Below are 17,647 nucleotides of genomic sequence, written 5' to 3' on the forward strand. Positions count from 1 at the left end.
CGTTTCAAGTCCAAAATAAAATCGAAGCCACAATAAAGAAACTGGACATTTGGGCCGGACGAATTCGCAAATCAAACTCTGAATCGTTTGAAAATTTGTCACATCTTTTGACAGAAGAAGCCATGAGCCTACCCACCTTGGTTAAAAAATTGATTGAGGAGCATTTCCAAGGACTGAAGAGCCAGTTGCGTGACTACTTTCCATCTCCAGATGCTCAGGTTGCCTGGATGGAAAATCCTTTTGCAAACTTGTGTGAGGGAGCCGTCACAAGTTTAAGTGCAAAAGAGCACGACAGCCTCATTGACATGTCTTGTGACAGTGCTTTAAAATTGACGTTTTCTCAAAAAACATTGACGGATTTCTGGATTCATACATTCTCCGAGTATCCTGATCTTTCTGACAAAGCTCTTAAATTTTTGATGCCATTTCCGACAACATACTTATGTGAAGCAGGATTTTCTGCATTGGTGGCACTCAAGACAAAATACAGGAATAAGCTTAACGTCGAGCCTGATCTCCGCTTGCAACTTTCTTCCCTTCAGCCCGACATACAGCGCTTAGTAAATGCTAAACAACACCAACCTTCACATTAGGTGAGTGACAAAGATTGTTGTTTATAGTTTCATGTCTAATTGTCTTGTAAACAAGTTGAGATTTTTTTTTGTGCATGTTATCCATTTAGCTAAATTTATTTCATGGTTGTTGGTTTAAATTTATTTACATATTGCAGTTCCGTTTCCCTTTAATGTGTCTTTTTTTTTGCCTGCTCTCGATAAGCGCTTGTCACTCGAGTCTGACTCTAATCTTGCTTTGTCCAGTGCTCCATTTCTCTGCCGGTTTTGACTGCTCGTTTCAACCCAGCTCTGCCTGTTCCCTCTGACGGCTCTTCGGCTCGCTGACGTTCTACCCGCTGCCGACCTCTCCTGGATTTGGTTTTCCTGTTTTCGAAATGTCAACCCGAGCCTTTGGGGGCTTGCTGATCCGTTATGTATATTTTCTGTTTATTCAATACATTACCAGTTTATTCAATAAAGACAATTAACAGCCTTGCTTCCGAGTACTTAGTTAACCCGACCAGTGTTGGTCATCGTACTTAAAAAAAGTAATTAGTTACAGTTACAAATTACTTCTCCTAAAATGTAACTGAGTTAGTAACTCAGTTACCACATTGTAAAAGTAATTAGTTACTCAGCAAAGTAACTGTGACATTATTTTTGTATGTTCTATAACGCTATTACGTCCTATAACATCTTTAATGTATAAGATGTTTATATTAACTGATTGAAGAATAAAAACACTATAAGCATTTTAGAAAATTTTGTATTTATTTGAACTCAATAGAATGCAGCCTGCCATATGATATGCATAGAAATAAAACATATAAAAAATAAATATTGAAAATAAAATTCAAGTGCAAAATTAAGACAAACTAATTTAAACTTGGGTAAAAAGAAACAAAGGGAAACCTGGCCATTAGTGCAAATCTCTGTAACTGTATATTAGGCCTAACGTTGTGCACAATGAACAGAACACGTGTGTTCACACCTGACGCGAATAGAGCTTCTGGCGCGAGTGATTTCAATGTTAAGTCAATGCAAAGACGCGAATAGACAACCTCCGAAAATCAGCAAAACACATTCTTAAATAGACGCTGTCTTTATAAATAAACAACTTCATTCTCGCATTAAATACTTTTAAAACTAGATTTATTCGCACAAGTCGCATCTGGTGTGAACACAGCATTAAATATTCATTACAGTAACATGTTAGCATGTGTTGATTTGAGGTGGCACTGGTTCATAAGATTTGAGTTGCTTGAGGCATACGTGGATAAAGTCTTTTTCCTGGGCATAGCGTGCATGTTACAGAAACATTTTTGCCTTTAATTCCCGTTACTTCCAGTTCGGGAACACCATTATCGCTGACACTGTCTTGTGTTTAGTGGTTGTCAGAGCGTGCAGTGAGACAGCGTGAGCAGGGCACCGCCCACCCAGCCAATCATCATCAGATTTGCAACGGTGTCACGCAACTGATGTGTAGCCACTAGCCAAAGCATGACACCTCGTGATTTATTCAACCAAACTGTAGTAACGCAACACTTTACATTCTCAGTAATGATAACGGCGTTGCAATGACGGGAAAAGTAATTAATTAGATTACTCCGTTACTGAAAATTTAACTCCGTTAGTAACGCCGTTATACTTAAACGCCGTTACTCCCAACACTGAACCCGACACAAAAAGCGGGATCGTTAAAATTCTTTTGCAGTGGGCCGCGGAAACATATGTGTTTGGCTGTGTGGGCCATGAGTTAAAAAAGGTTGGGAACCACTGGTTTAAGGAATTAATTAAAACTCCACTATGATATTATACTGTATACTTGAGTGGAGAATAAGTGTTAAAGAACCTCTGCCTTGTACATGAATTTTGTTTTGTAAATGGAGATAAATAATGAAATAAAACAAAAATAACTTTATAATATAACATTATAACATCCTAAAAAAACCATTAGAAAATTAATCTTACATTTATTTTTAGAAATTTAATTTCAAAATGTGAGATATTTGTATAATATATATATATATATATATATTGTACACAAAGGCTCTTACTGCATGTTATGGTTATTGAACAGTCATTATGGAAACCATTTATACTACAAAATTGCCTTATGTTGTATTAAGGGGCTTTCATTTCGATCTACATTCTATTAAAAGTTTTTGAACAAAATATTGTTTTACTCCCTAAAGTAACTAATTACATTACTTTTGCGTTGCTTTCACATTAATTTTTAAATATGAGCAGGGCTTGATTGTTTTTAATATAATAAGTTATATTTACAGAAAATGTTAAAGCTCTTTCACGCCAAAAAGTGTAAAGAATAAACCTCAGGCTAAAGGAAAAGTACATTCATGTCTGTACAGCAGAATACAGGAGATGAAGGTTCAGCACTCTTCAGCAATAACAAAACAACAATAAACAACATGCACAACTGTTTGTTTATCTAAAGTAATTTTTGCTTATTGGTTGAACTGTATCTTCATAGGTCAGCAGCAAAGACATTAGTTAATAAAATGGGATTTGATACATTTGTGTTGTTTTTAAATATTAAATATTTTGGGATTGCGTCATATTCTGAGTTCGCATTTCACTGTTTTAATTCATTTTGATGAATACTAAATCAGTTTTTTTAACCCTTTTAACTGCCCCACCAAGAAAAGGGCATTTGTATTTTTTGCATTTCTTGTCTGCTTATGTTGCTAGTTATCACAATCTATGTATTATTTTTTTTTTCATCACATTCCATCATTTTTTAAATATCGGCCTCTTCCAAATGGTCACTTAATGGTAAAAATACTGGAATTCATACATATACTACAAAGATCAGAAAATATGAACTATAATGCTAATTTATAAAAAAACAAATCAAAATAAAATAGTTTTGTATATTGAATCTTCCTTATTTATTGAAGTATGTCATAAAATATTTCAGGTTTTCATTTTAACACAGGAAATTATATGTTTTCTTGTAACAGAAATAACTAAAAGTAACAAAACCAAATGCATTACATTATTTCTGCATTCAAAAAAATAAAAAATAAATAAAATAGAAAATAGCAAAAGATAGTAATATAATGGCATTTAAGCTTTTATGATTCAAGAAACACGTCATCAAGTGTGGTAGGGCAACATGATTTTATTTATTTATTTTTGTAGATAAATGAACATTTCTGGCCTAAAGAGACGTGTGTCTGCCAAAGAGATAAAAAATGTTTGTTCTTAATGTATGCTGCTTGGAATATTTTCTGTTTTGTGTACAAACAGATACCTTTTTCCAAAGTAGCTCCCTGTCAAAAAAAAGGACAGGTAATGAATAACAAAGTATGTGCATGTCAGAATGCATGCTGTTTTATTAAAGGATTTTAAAATATAAATAAAAAATCTACTTGTGACAAATATAGGCCTAATATGTGAGAATATATAATATAAAATACTTTAACTACAGTGCTTTTCTTTAATTTTCCCCAACTGCAGCAGTCAAATGTTACACATTGGCGAGGCAAAGTTGACGTATATTTGCGAAAATCTGCTTTGATGCATTTGTTTGATAACGTGTGGTTAAAGTGCCACTCAGTGGTCAAAACCTGCAAATGCACTTTGCAGACGTGGCAGCGGTAAAAAGCACACTCTGGTTGGCCACCTACTGTAGCTTGTTTTCATGTCTGTTTCTATCTGTGTGTCCATGGAACGATTACATGCTCTGTACTGCATTCGCTCCAGCAGTATAAACAAAGATGTGTAAATGCTGCTGCTAATATGCTTAATATTTCACTCAAACTGCTAACATTACACTTATTTTACCTTGTTTATAGTTGCTCATTTTTTTATTCTATTAGACAAACCATGCAATAAACACAGCAATATGGATTAAAAGAGCATTCACAAGAGCAACATCTTAGATGCTGATTTCAGACGATTCCAAAGTGCGCTGTCACTGTTACAGCAAACATTGCCAAATATTTGAATGTTGGTCAGCGAGCTCATTGGCTACAGATACAGGAGAGAACCAATCAGCTGTCATACTTCGTTCGATCTATCGGACTGCGCCATCTAGAGTTTCATGCCAGAACTTTGTATTTGTCTGGTTGACAAATTGGCCAAAATGTCCTTGATTAATCAGTTGTACTGACCATGAACATTAGTTCACTTGGGACAGTATTCCGATTTCCTCCAGCCAGTCCAACTCATTTGTGACTAATTGGTTGAATGGTTTATGGCACTGAATTAGCCTTAAGAATCCATGGAATTATGCCATTTTTAAATACAATCACCCTTTGAGAGATTCAATTGTGCCAATACTGCCCTGAAATATGCAGGTAGTGTTTTTCAAGATCAGTGAACATTCACATTTGGTCCTGTCATTATATAGTACTTTTATTTTATTTACAAAATAAACAATACAATAAAAAAGGTTTTTTATTTTATTTATTTTTTTTTTTTTCAACAAGTGGGATGATTTGTCTCCAGATGTCTTTACATTTTTTATTTTTTATTTTTTTGGCTTCATACTTTCATGGACAACATGAACAGTTTACATGTTGGTAATAGTGTTTATTTTTAGCAATAGATCAGTTCCTCAAATCTTCTCCTGGAGGCCCACTGCCCTGAAAAGTTTAACCCCAACCCTAATCAAACACATGTGCAGAAGAAAATTGCAGGCAGGTGTGTTAGAGCAGACTGTAAACTAATAGCAGGATAGTGGGTCTGAATTCAGGAGCAGGGCTGAAGACGTATACTGTAGAGCAAGTAAATCCATACTTTATGAATTCTTCATGATATTATGACGTTTCTTACACTGGTCAGAGAAGGTCATGCTCTGAGGTTCAGTAGAAGTACATGGTTCAGATGACTCAAGCTGGCTGTTCACAATTCCCTCCACACTTGCAGCTGTGTCATCATGATGTAACTGCACAGTGATGTCATTACATGAGGCATTTTCACATCACTGCTTTCAATTAAAAGAGGAAAACTTTTTCTATGTAAATATAATATGATAGGATATCCTCACCTCTGCAGCCTCTTGCGCTAAATATAGGGTCACATAACCCCAAAATTCAGGCATGATGGTCCATATGTGCCTCTTCACCTATTTAACAGTATTCATTTTGAGATATATATATAAATCAGTTACACTAAAAAGTAATTCATAAAATATATGTCTGTCTTTAGTAATATGTGGATGAATTTATTATTTAGGGCATATGTTGTTTTTCTCTTTTTAACTGTGTTTAACTGTGATCTGGGCTGTCCCACAGGTAAAGGACCTGAGACCATATTTGCTGGTCAGAATCTGAATGATAATGAGTGGCACACAGTCCGAGTGAGCAGGAGAGGAAAGAGTCTGAAGCTGTCTGTGGATGACTTGACCACTGTGGAAGGTATTCTAATGCCTGCAACCTGAATTATATAAATTATTATGTGAATTATATAAAACCCCTTATAGAGGTTTATTACACTGTAAAACTTTAGGCTAGTCACACTGCCACAACAAACGACAACAAACAAGGACTTCAGGTTTTTGTGTTGACCTGCTTGCTGTTTGTTGGACAGTTAAACAGAGTCATTTACATCATACCAATGCCAACCAAAATACACAGACTATTATTCCATCCACGCAGAGGATATCAGATATCTTCAAGAAACAACTGAAAAATATTATTTTTTTCATGAGCATCTAACTGCATCCTCAAAAAAAAAAAATGTAAATAAATAAATACATTATATCCCTACACTTTTTCTGTTTTCTTACTATCCTTATCCCTTCCTGTCCTAGCTTTTACTACTTTGAACGATGACTGAAACCTAACAAACCTAACAAAACAACAGGCACTTCTTATGTTTATTGCCATCTAATGGTAAATGGCTTGTTGTATTCCTCAATTGTAAGTCGCTTAGGATAAAAGCATCTGCCAAATTAATAAATGTATATATGTTTGAGATTTTGCGCTGATTTTAGTACACGCATTGTTTTCATTTGTATTGTGTCTTATAGCAATGAGTCATGTTCAGCAGTGTAGCATATAATAATGTTCAGGCTGACCTGAAAGTTGATAGTGTGAAAGTCATTTCAGTGTACTCCAGCTTTTAAAGGATCTACTGAACTTTCAAATCTCTACAAACACAACATATGCAGAATCATGTCATGTTGCTATTAAAAGATGCATGACAAATGGAAACAGTGTTATAAAATACTCCCCTAAACTGCAAATCTTGGCAAAAGTCAGGTGGTGTGTTCCAGCTTTAGTTGCTATGTTCTAGTACAGTGTTAGAGCATCCACAATGGGAGCTACATATTCTGACTGTTTATGAAGTTGAACATTTAGATCCTTTTGTGCAGTTGTAATATTATGTTATGTGTTGTATATCTGATTGATGTTATATGAAATTACTTACACTTATATATAAGTTTATGGAGCATGGGGGTGAATTAGTTAATCATCTACCAATGTGCTTCAGTTCACAGATGTTCATTCATTCTTCTGCTTCAGCTTATGGAGTTCAAATTGTGTTTTTTTAGAGGGGGGGGGGATATTCTAGATGTATCTTTTTCAAAATATTGACAATCCATTATTAATAATCTGGCAGGGCTGTTCTTTCATTGTCATACGTTTGTGAACAATTTAGTAAGCATTGGTCAGATGTACTGAAAATCCTAATTCAGCAATTCCTGTCAACAATGACTGGCATTTTAATAATTGATTTTAAATCTCTCTTTATTCTATATAACCTCAACATCTACCAAAACTTCAATAGTTTTATCAACTTGTTTTCTTTCAATTGGTACAGGTTTTGTAATTCTTTTTGGAGCTGATTGATAGTAGGCTTTATTGATCTGAGCTTATACTCTTCAGTTTTTGGGTAAAAAAAAAAAAAAAAGGTTATATGAGGTACACAAGCTCAGATCAGTGAGGCCCACAATCAATCAGCTTCATAAAAGAAATACAATACCTGCAGTAATTAAAGTAGAACTTATATTTTCTGGAAAAAGAAAATCCCCTCCGGATCAAAATAACTGGAACACCACAGGATCAATTCTCTCATACGCATGGAATGAAGCCAAATCCATTTGGACCTAGTCTTCCAATCATTCTGTCTGGAAAACACCTATTAAAACATCTATTAGTGTGGAGTATAACAGTAACTTCAGCTCTGTGTGTGTGTGTGTGTGTTGTAGTGGAGCTGCCTGACTCCAACACCGAGAGCAGATGAGAGGACAGATCTAGTTGGAGATTGCTGGGATAATATGATATACATGAAATTAACCTTACATTGTTCTCAACACTATGCCATGAAACAGGAGAGATATCAGGTGACCACACACAGCTGGAGTTCTATAACATCGAGACGGGGATCCTTACAGAGAAACGCCACCTGCCCATCTCGCCCTCCAACTTCATTGGGAATCTCCAGAGCCTGATATTTAATGGCAAGCCATACATCGACCTCTGCATAAACGGAGACATCGACTACTGCGAAGTGAACGCCATGATCGGATTCAAGAACATCATTGCAGATCCAGTGACCTTCAGGTCCTGCTCAAGCTACCTGTCTCTGAGCACCCTGCAGGCGTACTACTCCATGCACCTGTTCTTCCAGTTCAAGACCACCTCATCAGACGGACTCATCCTGTTCAACAGTGGAGATGGAAATGACTTCCTCGCTGTAGAGCTGGTTAAGGGGTACGTTATGGAGAGACAGACATTGTGATGTTATTTGTCAGAGGTTTTCATTTAGATAACAAAGTCACTGAGAAATTTTGGTTATAGAAAAATACAAATATAAAAGCTTGAAATATAGTTGATGGCATAGCTATTACTTCAAGAAAGAAAATATTTTATTATTTTTCCTTACAAAAAACTGTTTGTTTATTATAATATATATTTAAGTATAATCTAAATCTTCTGTATTTGTATATGTGATACACTTAATTTAATTTCATGATATCTTTGATTAGCTTCCTGCATTACGTCTCAGACTTGGGAAACGGTGCGTATCTCATCAAGGGAAACTCAAACAAGCCTCTTAATGACAACCAATGGCACAATGTCATCATCTCCAGAGACACAAATAACCTGCACACTGTCAAAATCGACACCAAAATCACCACCCAGACCACCGTTGGGGCCAAAAACCTAGACTTAAAAGGTATGTTACACATTAATACTATTTTAACTTGCCAATAACCCTGCCCTGCTGCCTTTTTTGTGACAAAAGTGATGATATATTTGTTATATGGATAAAAAAGTATTTGTTAACACTAGATTATGGGACACTATTCACTACTAACTAGTTGCTTATTAGCATGCATATTACTAGTATATCGACAATGTATTAGTACTTGTATTGTACACATCAAAGCCTTATGTGCGATGGCTAAATCCTTTAACCAGAAGCAGCACCTAAACATAGCTACTACAACAGCTACCTCACTTCCTGTCAGTTAGCAGCTATTGTTGCTCTGTTTGCAGGCGATCTTTATATTGGTGGTGTTCCTGAGGAGATATACAAAGAGTTGCCCAAGTTAGTTCATGCAAAAGAAGGATTTCAAGGCTGTCTGGCATCTGTGGATCTAAACGGCCGTTTGCCAGACCTGATGTCTGAAGCGCTGCTCTGTGTTGGACAGATTGAGAGAGGATGTGAAGGTGACAACACACTTCTTACTTTTCAATAGAAACACTGAATTCTTGATGATACAAGATCGGATTATTCCGTCAGGTTTTATTTATTTATTTATTTTTTTTTTTATGCAAGACTTGTTACCTATTAATATAAAGCTGTAAAATATTGAACTATACATATTTTCATATTGTAATATACAACATAAGCTACATACTGTAAATATTTAACATAACATAAATAAGGTTTCATAAAGACTGGATTAAAAGAGAATTTAGATTTTGGATTTCCTGATAACATGCCACTGATATCAGCAATATTTAACCTTTTCAGAAAGAGTGGCCATTTCCATTAAGAGCAAATAGCTTTAGGTGTAAATGCTTCTTTCAGTTCATTATTGACATTTACCTTTACTGGCTTACTAAGTTTACAGTGGTAATCATTTCACTCCTAGTATTGTTGCTGTTGTCAAAAGATTTGTTGTGTCTGTCATGTCGTAGATGCTTGTTGTCTCCTGCAAATACAGCAGTTTTCAGCATCTGCTGGAAACACTTTTGAATAGATAGCATAATTTCTGCTGTTGCTGCATGAAATCTACTTTTCATACACCGTGTTATGCCCCAAACGACATGAATATTTCATACTGTTTCCATCACACTCCTGCTTTACATAAATGACATGTTGACCTTTGTCTTGGCAGCTGCTTTGTCCTCATACAGTATCTGGTGCTTCTCATTTCATTACTGGCGCATCTCATTTGCTTTCTTTGTGTCCTCTCTTCTCCCTCGTAAGATTCAAGGGCAGAATATATGGAAAGGAAACAAGGTGGAGGAATCGAAGAGAAATGTTCAGAATAAATCGGAATATCCTTGCTCAAGGGAGCTGTGTTTATGTTGTTAATTAATAATTTCATAATAAGAATGAATAAAGCAAGTGCTTTATTGTTTATAGAGAACCAATCAGAGCACTTTTGAGGATGAAATTAAAAGTTTACAAGATCTTCAAATCTTTGATCAAGTTTTGCTTGAGACAGCTGCCCCATTTTGAAATCTGCTAATAATGTATATCTCAGATAACCCCACCTCTAAATAGATCTGAACTGCGGTTGATTGCTTTTAATGGAAATTAGATGCAGAAGAAAGTGTAGTGTAGACAAGGGTGCTTCTCAATTCCCTAATGCAACTGCCTAGTTTCATCACTCCTCCATCTCATCCTGTGACCCAGAAACTGATAAAACTCTGCCTTGATGAATGATGTGCAAGTTGTCTAATTTTACCATAAGAATGAGAGGATATAGGGCAGAGGACTGATCCTGAGCAGCTTCCTTTATGCATCCTTTATGGAGGAAGTCTTTGTAGTGAACATCATATTCTAGGCCATTCAAAAGATAACTTGAGTGTCTTCATGCCACTGGATGCTGGACTGGTTTCTTTTATCATTTTGTCTGATTTAACCAGACAGTGGATGGCTAGATATAATGCTTTGGCTGTTACGTTCATTCACTCACTCATTAGCAAAACAATAATCCAGGTCCACGTGCAATGCAGCTGGCAGTCACTGTGTGGGTTGATAAGGTAAAACTCTGGACAATTTTTCTTGCACGTACCCATTTTTAATGCGTCTTGACTGTCATGGAGTCTGACATGAATGACAACTGAGATCCCACAGTGTGACATGATCATCATGTTCATACAGTCCTAAAAAATTGCACGGTGTGAGCCCCGGCTCAAGTCAGTAGCTGCTGGAATGTTAATGTTTAGCCTCTATGGGTTTGCAAATAAAAAATATAAAGACGTTGATGTCTTCTTAATACACTTGATGAAGGCCAAGGGATGAAATCATACACTGAACAAAATTATAAACACACACTTTTGTTTCTGCCCCAATTTTTCATGAGCTGAACTCAAAGATCTAAGACTTTTGCTATGCACACAAAAGACCTCTTTCTCTCAAATATTGTTCACAAATCTGTCTAAATATGTGTTTGTGAGCACTTCTCCTTTGCCGGGTTAATCCATCCACCTCACAGGTGTGGTATATTAAGATCTGATTAGACAGCATGATTACTGCACAGCTGTGTCTTAAGCTGGACACAATAAAACTCTGTAATGCTCAGCCCAGAGGACTGGGTTACTAAAATTGAAATGGGGTCTGACTTTTCTGTGTGAGAGTTAAAACGTGTTAAAAGAATGACATAAAACAGAAATACAGATAATAAAAATAATGTATTTACAGGTTCACGATAAAAGACTTCAAAACAACACTATAAAACCAGGTAAACTCAGATTGTTAAAAGAATACAGGTATTTTGTCCATATCCTAAAAAGCAGTCCAAGAATCCCAGTGTGTCGTTGAGTCCCAGTGTGAGTGTCCACCTGTGTATATACAATCCAAGTTGCTGCTTTCCTGTGATCCGGAAAGGTAAGTCCAATGAAAAAGTAACTCCACTGTCCGTGTGTGAGTGGAAGCTGTGAATTGCCTCATTGTTTGTTTGCCGTGCTGCTCTTCTTATAGTGCTCCTGTCAATCATACGGTTCTTAAACACACACACACACTAAAATGGTGACAAAGAGGCATAAAATGGACATAAGAAACATGAAAACCAATTCAAACTCTATAATACATAAAATCAATGTAATAAATAGAGTGGTTAAAACATGTCCCTTGTGTGACAGTGTCACAAGCCCACTCTAAAATGTGCAGTTTTATCACACAGCACAATGCCACAGATGTCACAAGTTTTGAGGGAGTGTGCAAGTGGCATGCGGACTGCAGGAATGTCCACCAGAGCTGTTGCCCATGAATTGAATGTTAATTTCTCTACCATAAGCCATCTCCAAAGGTGTTTCAGAGAACTTAGCAGTACATCCAACCTGCCTCACAAGTGCAGACCACGTGTAACCACACCAGCCCAAGACGTCCACATCCAGCATCTTCACCTCCAAGATCGTCTGAGACCAGCCACCTGGACAGCTGCTGCAACAATCGGTTTGCAGAACCAAAGAATCTCTGCACACACTGTCAGAAACCGTCTCAGGGAAGCTCATCTGCTGCTCGATGTCCTCATCAGGGTCTCAACCTGACTGCAGTACACATCGTAACTGACTTGTGTGGGCAAATGCTCACTTTCAATGGCGTCTGGCACTTTGCAGAGGTGTTCTCTTCACGGTTTTCAGTGTACAGGGCAGACAGCGTGTATGGCGTTGTTTGGGTGAGCGGTTTGCTGATGTCAATGTTGTGGATCGAGTTGCCCATGGTGGCGGTGGGGTTATGCTTTGGGTAGGCTATGTTATGGACAACGAACACAGGTGCATTTTACTGATGGCATTTTGAATGCACAGAGACACCGTGATGAGATCATGAGGCCCATTGTTGTGCCATTCACCGGACATGTCATCCATTGAGCATGTTTGGGATGCACAGCCATTGAAGAGGAGTGGACCAACATCCCGCAGGCCACAATCAACAACCTGATCAACTCTATGTGAAGGAGATGTGTTGCACTGCCATGGTCGTAGCCAGCTATGAGGTCACCGAGGTCCGGACCTCTGTACATTTTTCATGTTCGAAAATAAAATGTGTTCTTTGATTGACTAATTTGCTGCTAGACTCCTCATATGAATGTCTGCATGTATAACTCAGAATGTTTATCATCCGTTGTATGAAAATAATCGCTGCGAGATGCTTTTGTAGTACATTATAAAACAGCATGCAATAATAACTTATTGAATGTAAATTTAATGGATGCCACCTTATTGGGACAATAAAGCCCTCCCTACACCTACCCTTAACTTTTTGATAATTTACTTAATTTCATTGAAATTAAATGGTTTTCTGATGTGCTCTGAAATTTGAAAAGAGAGAAAAAAAATTCGCCAAAAGGCAGATTTGAACCCGGTTCAATCACATCAAAATATGTGTATAACACATTTCACCTTCTGCACCACTGAAACTGATGATCAAAAATTGTCTTTTGTAATCTTGACTATCCGAAAATAACACATTTGGTGGGCAACATGTATATTTGCATAAATAATAAACAACAAAATATAATTATCCACCCCATAAATACAGCATTAACAAACTTTGATGCAATAAATAGGGTATAATTTAAAAATGAGCATCCCTCCAAAAACATCTACATTTCTGTTTCTTTTCAAGTGTTAGTTTATATAATTAGTTGTATTTATAGGGGTTATTATAGAACCCCCCTGGACGTCACAAATTTTCTAAGCTCTGCATGATGCAAATGGTGGTCACACCAGATACTGACTGGTTTTTGGACCCCCTGGATCCCCCAATACAGTAAAACTGCACATTTTAGAGAGGACTTTTATTGTGGCCAGCCTAAGACACAGCTGTGCAGTAATCATGCTGTCGAATCAGCATCTTAATATACCACACCTGTGAGGAGGATGGATTATCCCGGCAAAGGAGAAGTGCTCACGAACACAGATTTAGACAGATTTGAGAACAATATTTGAGAGAAATAGGTCTTTTGTGTACATAGCAAAAGTCTTAGATCTTTGAGTTCAGCTCATGAAAAAATGTAATAATATCTCTGCAGTCAAAGACGTTTGAAAATATAGCCCAAACAAGCGTTTTCCAATCTGCTAGATTAAGGAAGGCAGTGTTATTAAACCCATTGTGATGTTCTGTGTAGAAACTGCTCTCTTATGCACACTCCACATGTTACATATTAAATAATTAAATATTGTTACAGTTATGTCAACAGAGATGACCTGACAGCGCAGAAGCTATGGCATGAGATTTTAATTCTCAGCTGTAAGATGACCTCATGCATAATAAAGTGCAGTGATTGGATCATAAGAGTTCTTTCTCACGAATAATACTGAAAAAAGCTTGGAAAACTGATGACGTAGACATGTGCTCTCCAGCCACGACTGCCAATAACCACTCCAGATTAACTTATATACCTCACTTTTTACACTTTTGACACTTCACTGGTGAACCCACAATGCCTTCAGAGGGCTCAAAAGCTGATTCTGGAATCCAAAAATAACCATTACATTTATGAACATGAATTATATATATGAAAATCAATTTTACATTAGAAATGAGAACAGTTATTTAACAAAGATATAACAAACATAATTTGCATATTCGAGAGTTCTGTGCAACTTTACGACGTGCGTGTGTGTGTTAGGAGTCTCGAAGCACAATAGAGGTGCACTTAAATGAGCAATCTTAAAATTAAGGAATGAATAAAAACTAAATATTGCAATGAATAACCAAAATTTGTTTAATTTTAAATATAGTGTTTCATTTAGTATTTCATATTATTGTTTATATTATTGACTGTATTGGACACCTTTGTTTAGAAGATGCAAAGGGGTCCCTGGGAAAGTTGGTAGTAGTTGTAAAATAATAAAATTAGAGCTTGTCGACCCTGCTACATGTACAAGCATAGAGCATGCTGACAGAGAAGTCTAACTGAATTGATAATCTATTTCCTTTTTACTGATGATTTCAGTTGAAGTTAACCTAACTCTAGACTCGGCTCAAGAGGCAGGTTACTGTCAGGTCAAACAAGACTAACAGAGATGGTAGGATCCTGTCAACATAGACGCACATAAAATGAAGAAGCCTGACATTATTGGCAGCTTAATAAAGCATTGGTACACTAGAGTTCAGCTCTTCTCTAGCACTCTGTGAAAAAATGATGTGCTCCCTAAAAGCTGAAAGCATCATAAAAGACCCCCTGTCATAAGTGACTCTGATGGGGCTCTGGCCAGTAAATCACATGTAGCATCTGAGACGCCATATTCTGTGCAGTCATGACAATCAACACAATGTGGAGGAAATAACAATCAAACTTTTGATTTTGTGATACATTGATTGCATTGCCTATATATAAGCACAAGTAAACATGAGCAAACATACCTTCACGCTGTCATCAGCTCATAAGCGTGTGAGGAACTCTTGTGAGTGACCCTCATGAGTGAGAGCAGTAATAACAGGTAAAAGCACGTGACATAGAGAGCAGTGTCGAGATAACTTGGCTCTGGTGCTGTCTCTCTCTGATCCTCATGATGACGGTGTTCCTGCAGGGCCCAGCACTACCTGTCAGGAGGATTCGTGTGCTAACCAGGGGGTTTGTATTCAGCAGTGGGAGGGCTTCACCTGCGACTGCAGCATGACCACATACGGAGGACCTCTGTGCAATGATGGTAAGTCAGAGTTTTTGCATCCTGTTTTAAAAAGTGCATCAGGAAGCCTGGTAACACTGAAATCATACTTGACAACAGCGGTTCAGCGGGGTCATAATGGTGAGGTGAACATGGCCACGCTGGTGTGTGTTCAATGCTTCTGTGGGTAAAATGTGCTGAAATTCTCATGATGTTTGTGGAGTTGTGTGTTATGTCTGTGTGCATTAGTCTTTATTTGTAATAGGTGTGTGCTGTACGATGGTAGGTGATGTGTTTTGGTATTTAACATTGAGAGTCACATTTGATAGAGCAAATAGACTATAGATGGCTTTCCTGCCAGTCTCAGTGTGTCACAGCACTGCTGCACGCTCTGTCACCACTTGAGGGCACTCACATGAAGCACTTCCCGATGAACTGACAGCCTGTCTTTCTGCAGCCTTCATGCTGGAGCTGCTCTTGTGTATCTTGTATCTCAGGTCTTCATTCGCTAATGACTTTAACCTCACTCAGTTATGCACTCCAGATTAAACACATACTTGAAAGGATGGAGTGTAGATGCTGCATGGGCAGAAGTATTGAATGACTGAATAACCAGGTGTAAGTTCAAAGGTAAATAAACGGATTGATCACATGAGTTTTCTAAAGCCAATAGTGGTGGAAAAGCCATGTGCTGATGGAAATGAAGAAGTACTTTACTCTATTTGCCTTCCTGTGTTCGACAGCCACTTCTGGTTAATGAGGATCGCCTCTCAGTTTTTTATCATATTCTTTGTTACTGAGCACATGCATTTACATAAATATTTGCATTTACGTATATTCAATTCAATTCAATTCAAGTTTATTTGTATAGCGCTTTTTACAAAACAAATCGTTACAAAGCAACTTTACAGAAAATTATGTTTCTACAATATTTAGTAGTAGCTAATAGTTTGTGCACATTTGAGAGGTTTTTAGAAAAAATAAAAATAATAATAATAATACAAGACGTAGTCAGCTAGACGATGAACTATCAATATTATTAATTAAGTTATTATATGATTCAGTCACACATTTAGCAATAATTGTTAGTTCTGTTTGTTGATTCAAGGTTATCATCATCTGAGGTCTCTGAGGCATCATCTCTTCTCAGGTGTTCTGGATCCAGACTGGAGCTTGTGTAAATCCTAGTTACATAGAAACAAATAGAGACATCATTTGCATAGCCGCTGATCCAACAAAGTAAAATTAGTTTAACCCAAGCTAAAGAATAAAAATGCACATTTGGTCAGATGCAACTACACTCACAATTAAAAAGATACATTATTCGAATGCTTGGCGAAAGAGATGTGTTTTTAATCTAGATTTAAACAGAGAGAGTGTGTCTGAACCCCGAACATTATCAGGAAGGCTATTCCAGAGTTTGGGAGCCAAATGTGAGAAAGCTCTACCTCCTTTAGTGGATTTTGCTATCCTAGGAACTACCAAAAGTCCAGCGTTTTGTGACCTTAGGGTGCGTGATGGGTTGTAGCGTGGTAGAAGGCTAGTTAGGTACGCAGGAGCTAAACCATTTAGGGCCTTATAGGTAAGTAATGATAATTTGTAACTCATACAGAACTTAATATGTAGCCAGTGCAGAGACTGTAAAATTGGGGTAATATGATCATATTTTCTTGACCTGGTAAGGACTCTAGCTGCTGCATTTTGGACGACCTGTAGCTTGTTTATTGATGAAGCAGGACAACCACCTAGAAGTGCATTACAATAGTCCAGTCTAGAGGTCATGAATGCATGAACTAGCTTTTCTGCATCAGAAACAGATAACATGTTTCGTAGCTTGGCAATGTTTCTAAGATGGAAGAATGCAGTTTTTGTAACATTGGAAATATGATTTTCAAAAGACAAATTGCTTTTAGTATATATATTTGTTCTTTATATCATCTCTGGTATTTTTTTTTTTTTTCAATGAATAGTGTATGTGTATTATAATGAAATATGAAATATTTATATATCACTCGCACCCTTGCTTTTTAACAGGGGAAACGCAGCTAATCAGTGGTAGATCCAGATCTCTTTCAGTGGTTATGAAGCATTCGTCATGCCTCAGAGTAAGGAAGGGTGAGGATTTCCTTGTGAACTTCCTCACACTAGTTATGTTTACGTGCAAATAATACCTCAAAAAATCCATCTGAGCTTGATCCGAATCAAATTTGTATTTGATTAAAGTAGATCTTAAAAATCATAATCAGATTCCAAGTACAGTTTTAGCCATGTAAACTGTTGAATTGACTGCTTTCTCAAACACAATACATCTAATGAATGCGT

The 17,647-nt window shown here is 37.0% G+C and overlaps 1 protein-coding gene across 6 annotated transcripts in view; it reads left to right on the forward strand.

Moving 5' to 3' along the window:
- Positions 1 to 17,647, forward strand: part of LOC127970684 (neurexin-1a-like) — a 127,018-nt gene that overhangs the window by 69,488 nt on the left and 39,883 nt on the right. For all 6 annotated transcript variants that reach the window (XM_052573361.1, XM_052573362.1, XM_052573365.1 and 3 more), the window contains 5 exons: positions 5,816 to 5,938; positions 7,858 to 8,239; positions 8,515 to 8,705; positions 9,029 to 9,202; positions 15,248 to 15,367. In XM_052573361.1, the coding sequence (XP_052429321.1) occupies positions 5,816 to 5,938; positions 7,858 to 8,239; positions 8,515 to 8,705; positions 9,029 to 9,202; positions 15,248 to 15,367 (990 nt within the window). The remainder of the gene's footprint in view (positions 1 to 5,815; positions 5,939 to 7,857; positions 8,240 to 8,514; positions 8,706 to 9,028; positions 9,203 to 15,247; positions 15,368 to 17,647) is intronic.

The sequence above is a fragment of the Carassius gibelio genome, chromosome B13 (genome assembly GCF_023724105.1).
Source record: "Carassius gibelio isolate Cgi1373 ecotype wild population from Czech Republic chromosome B13, carGib1.2-hapl.c, whole genome shotgun sequence".
Lineage (NCBI taxonomy): Eukaryota > Metazoa > Chordata > Actinopteri > Cypriniformes > Cyprinidae > Carassius > Carassius gibelio.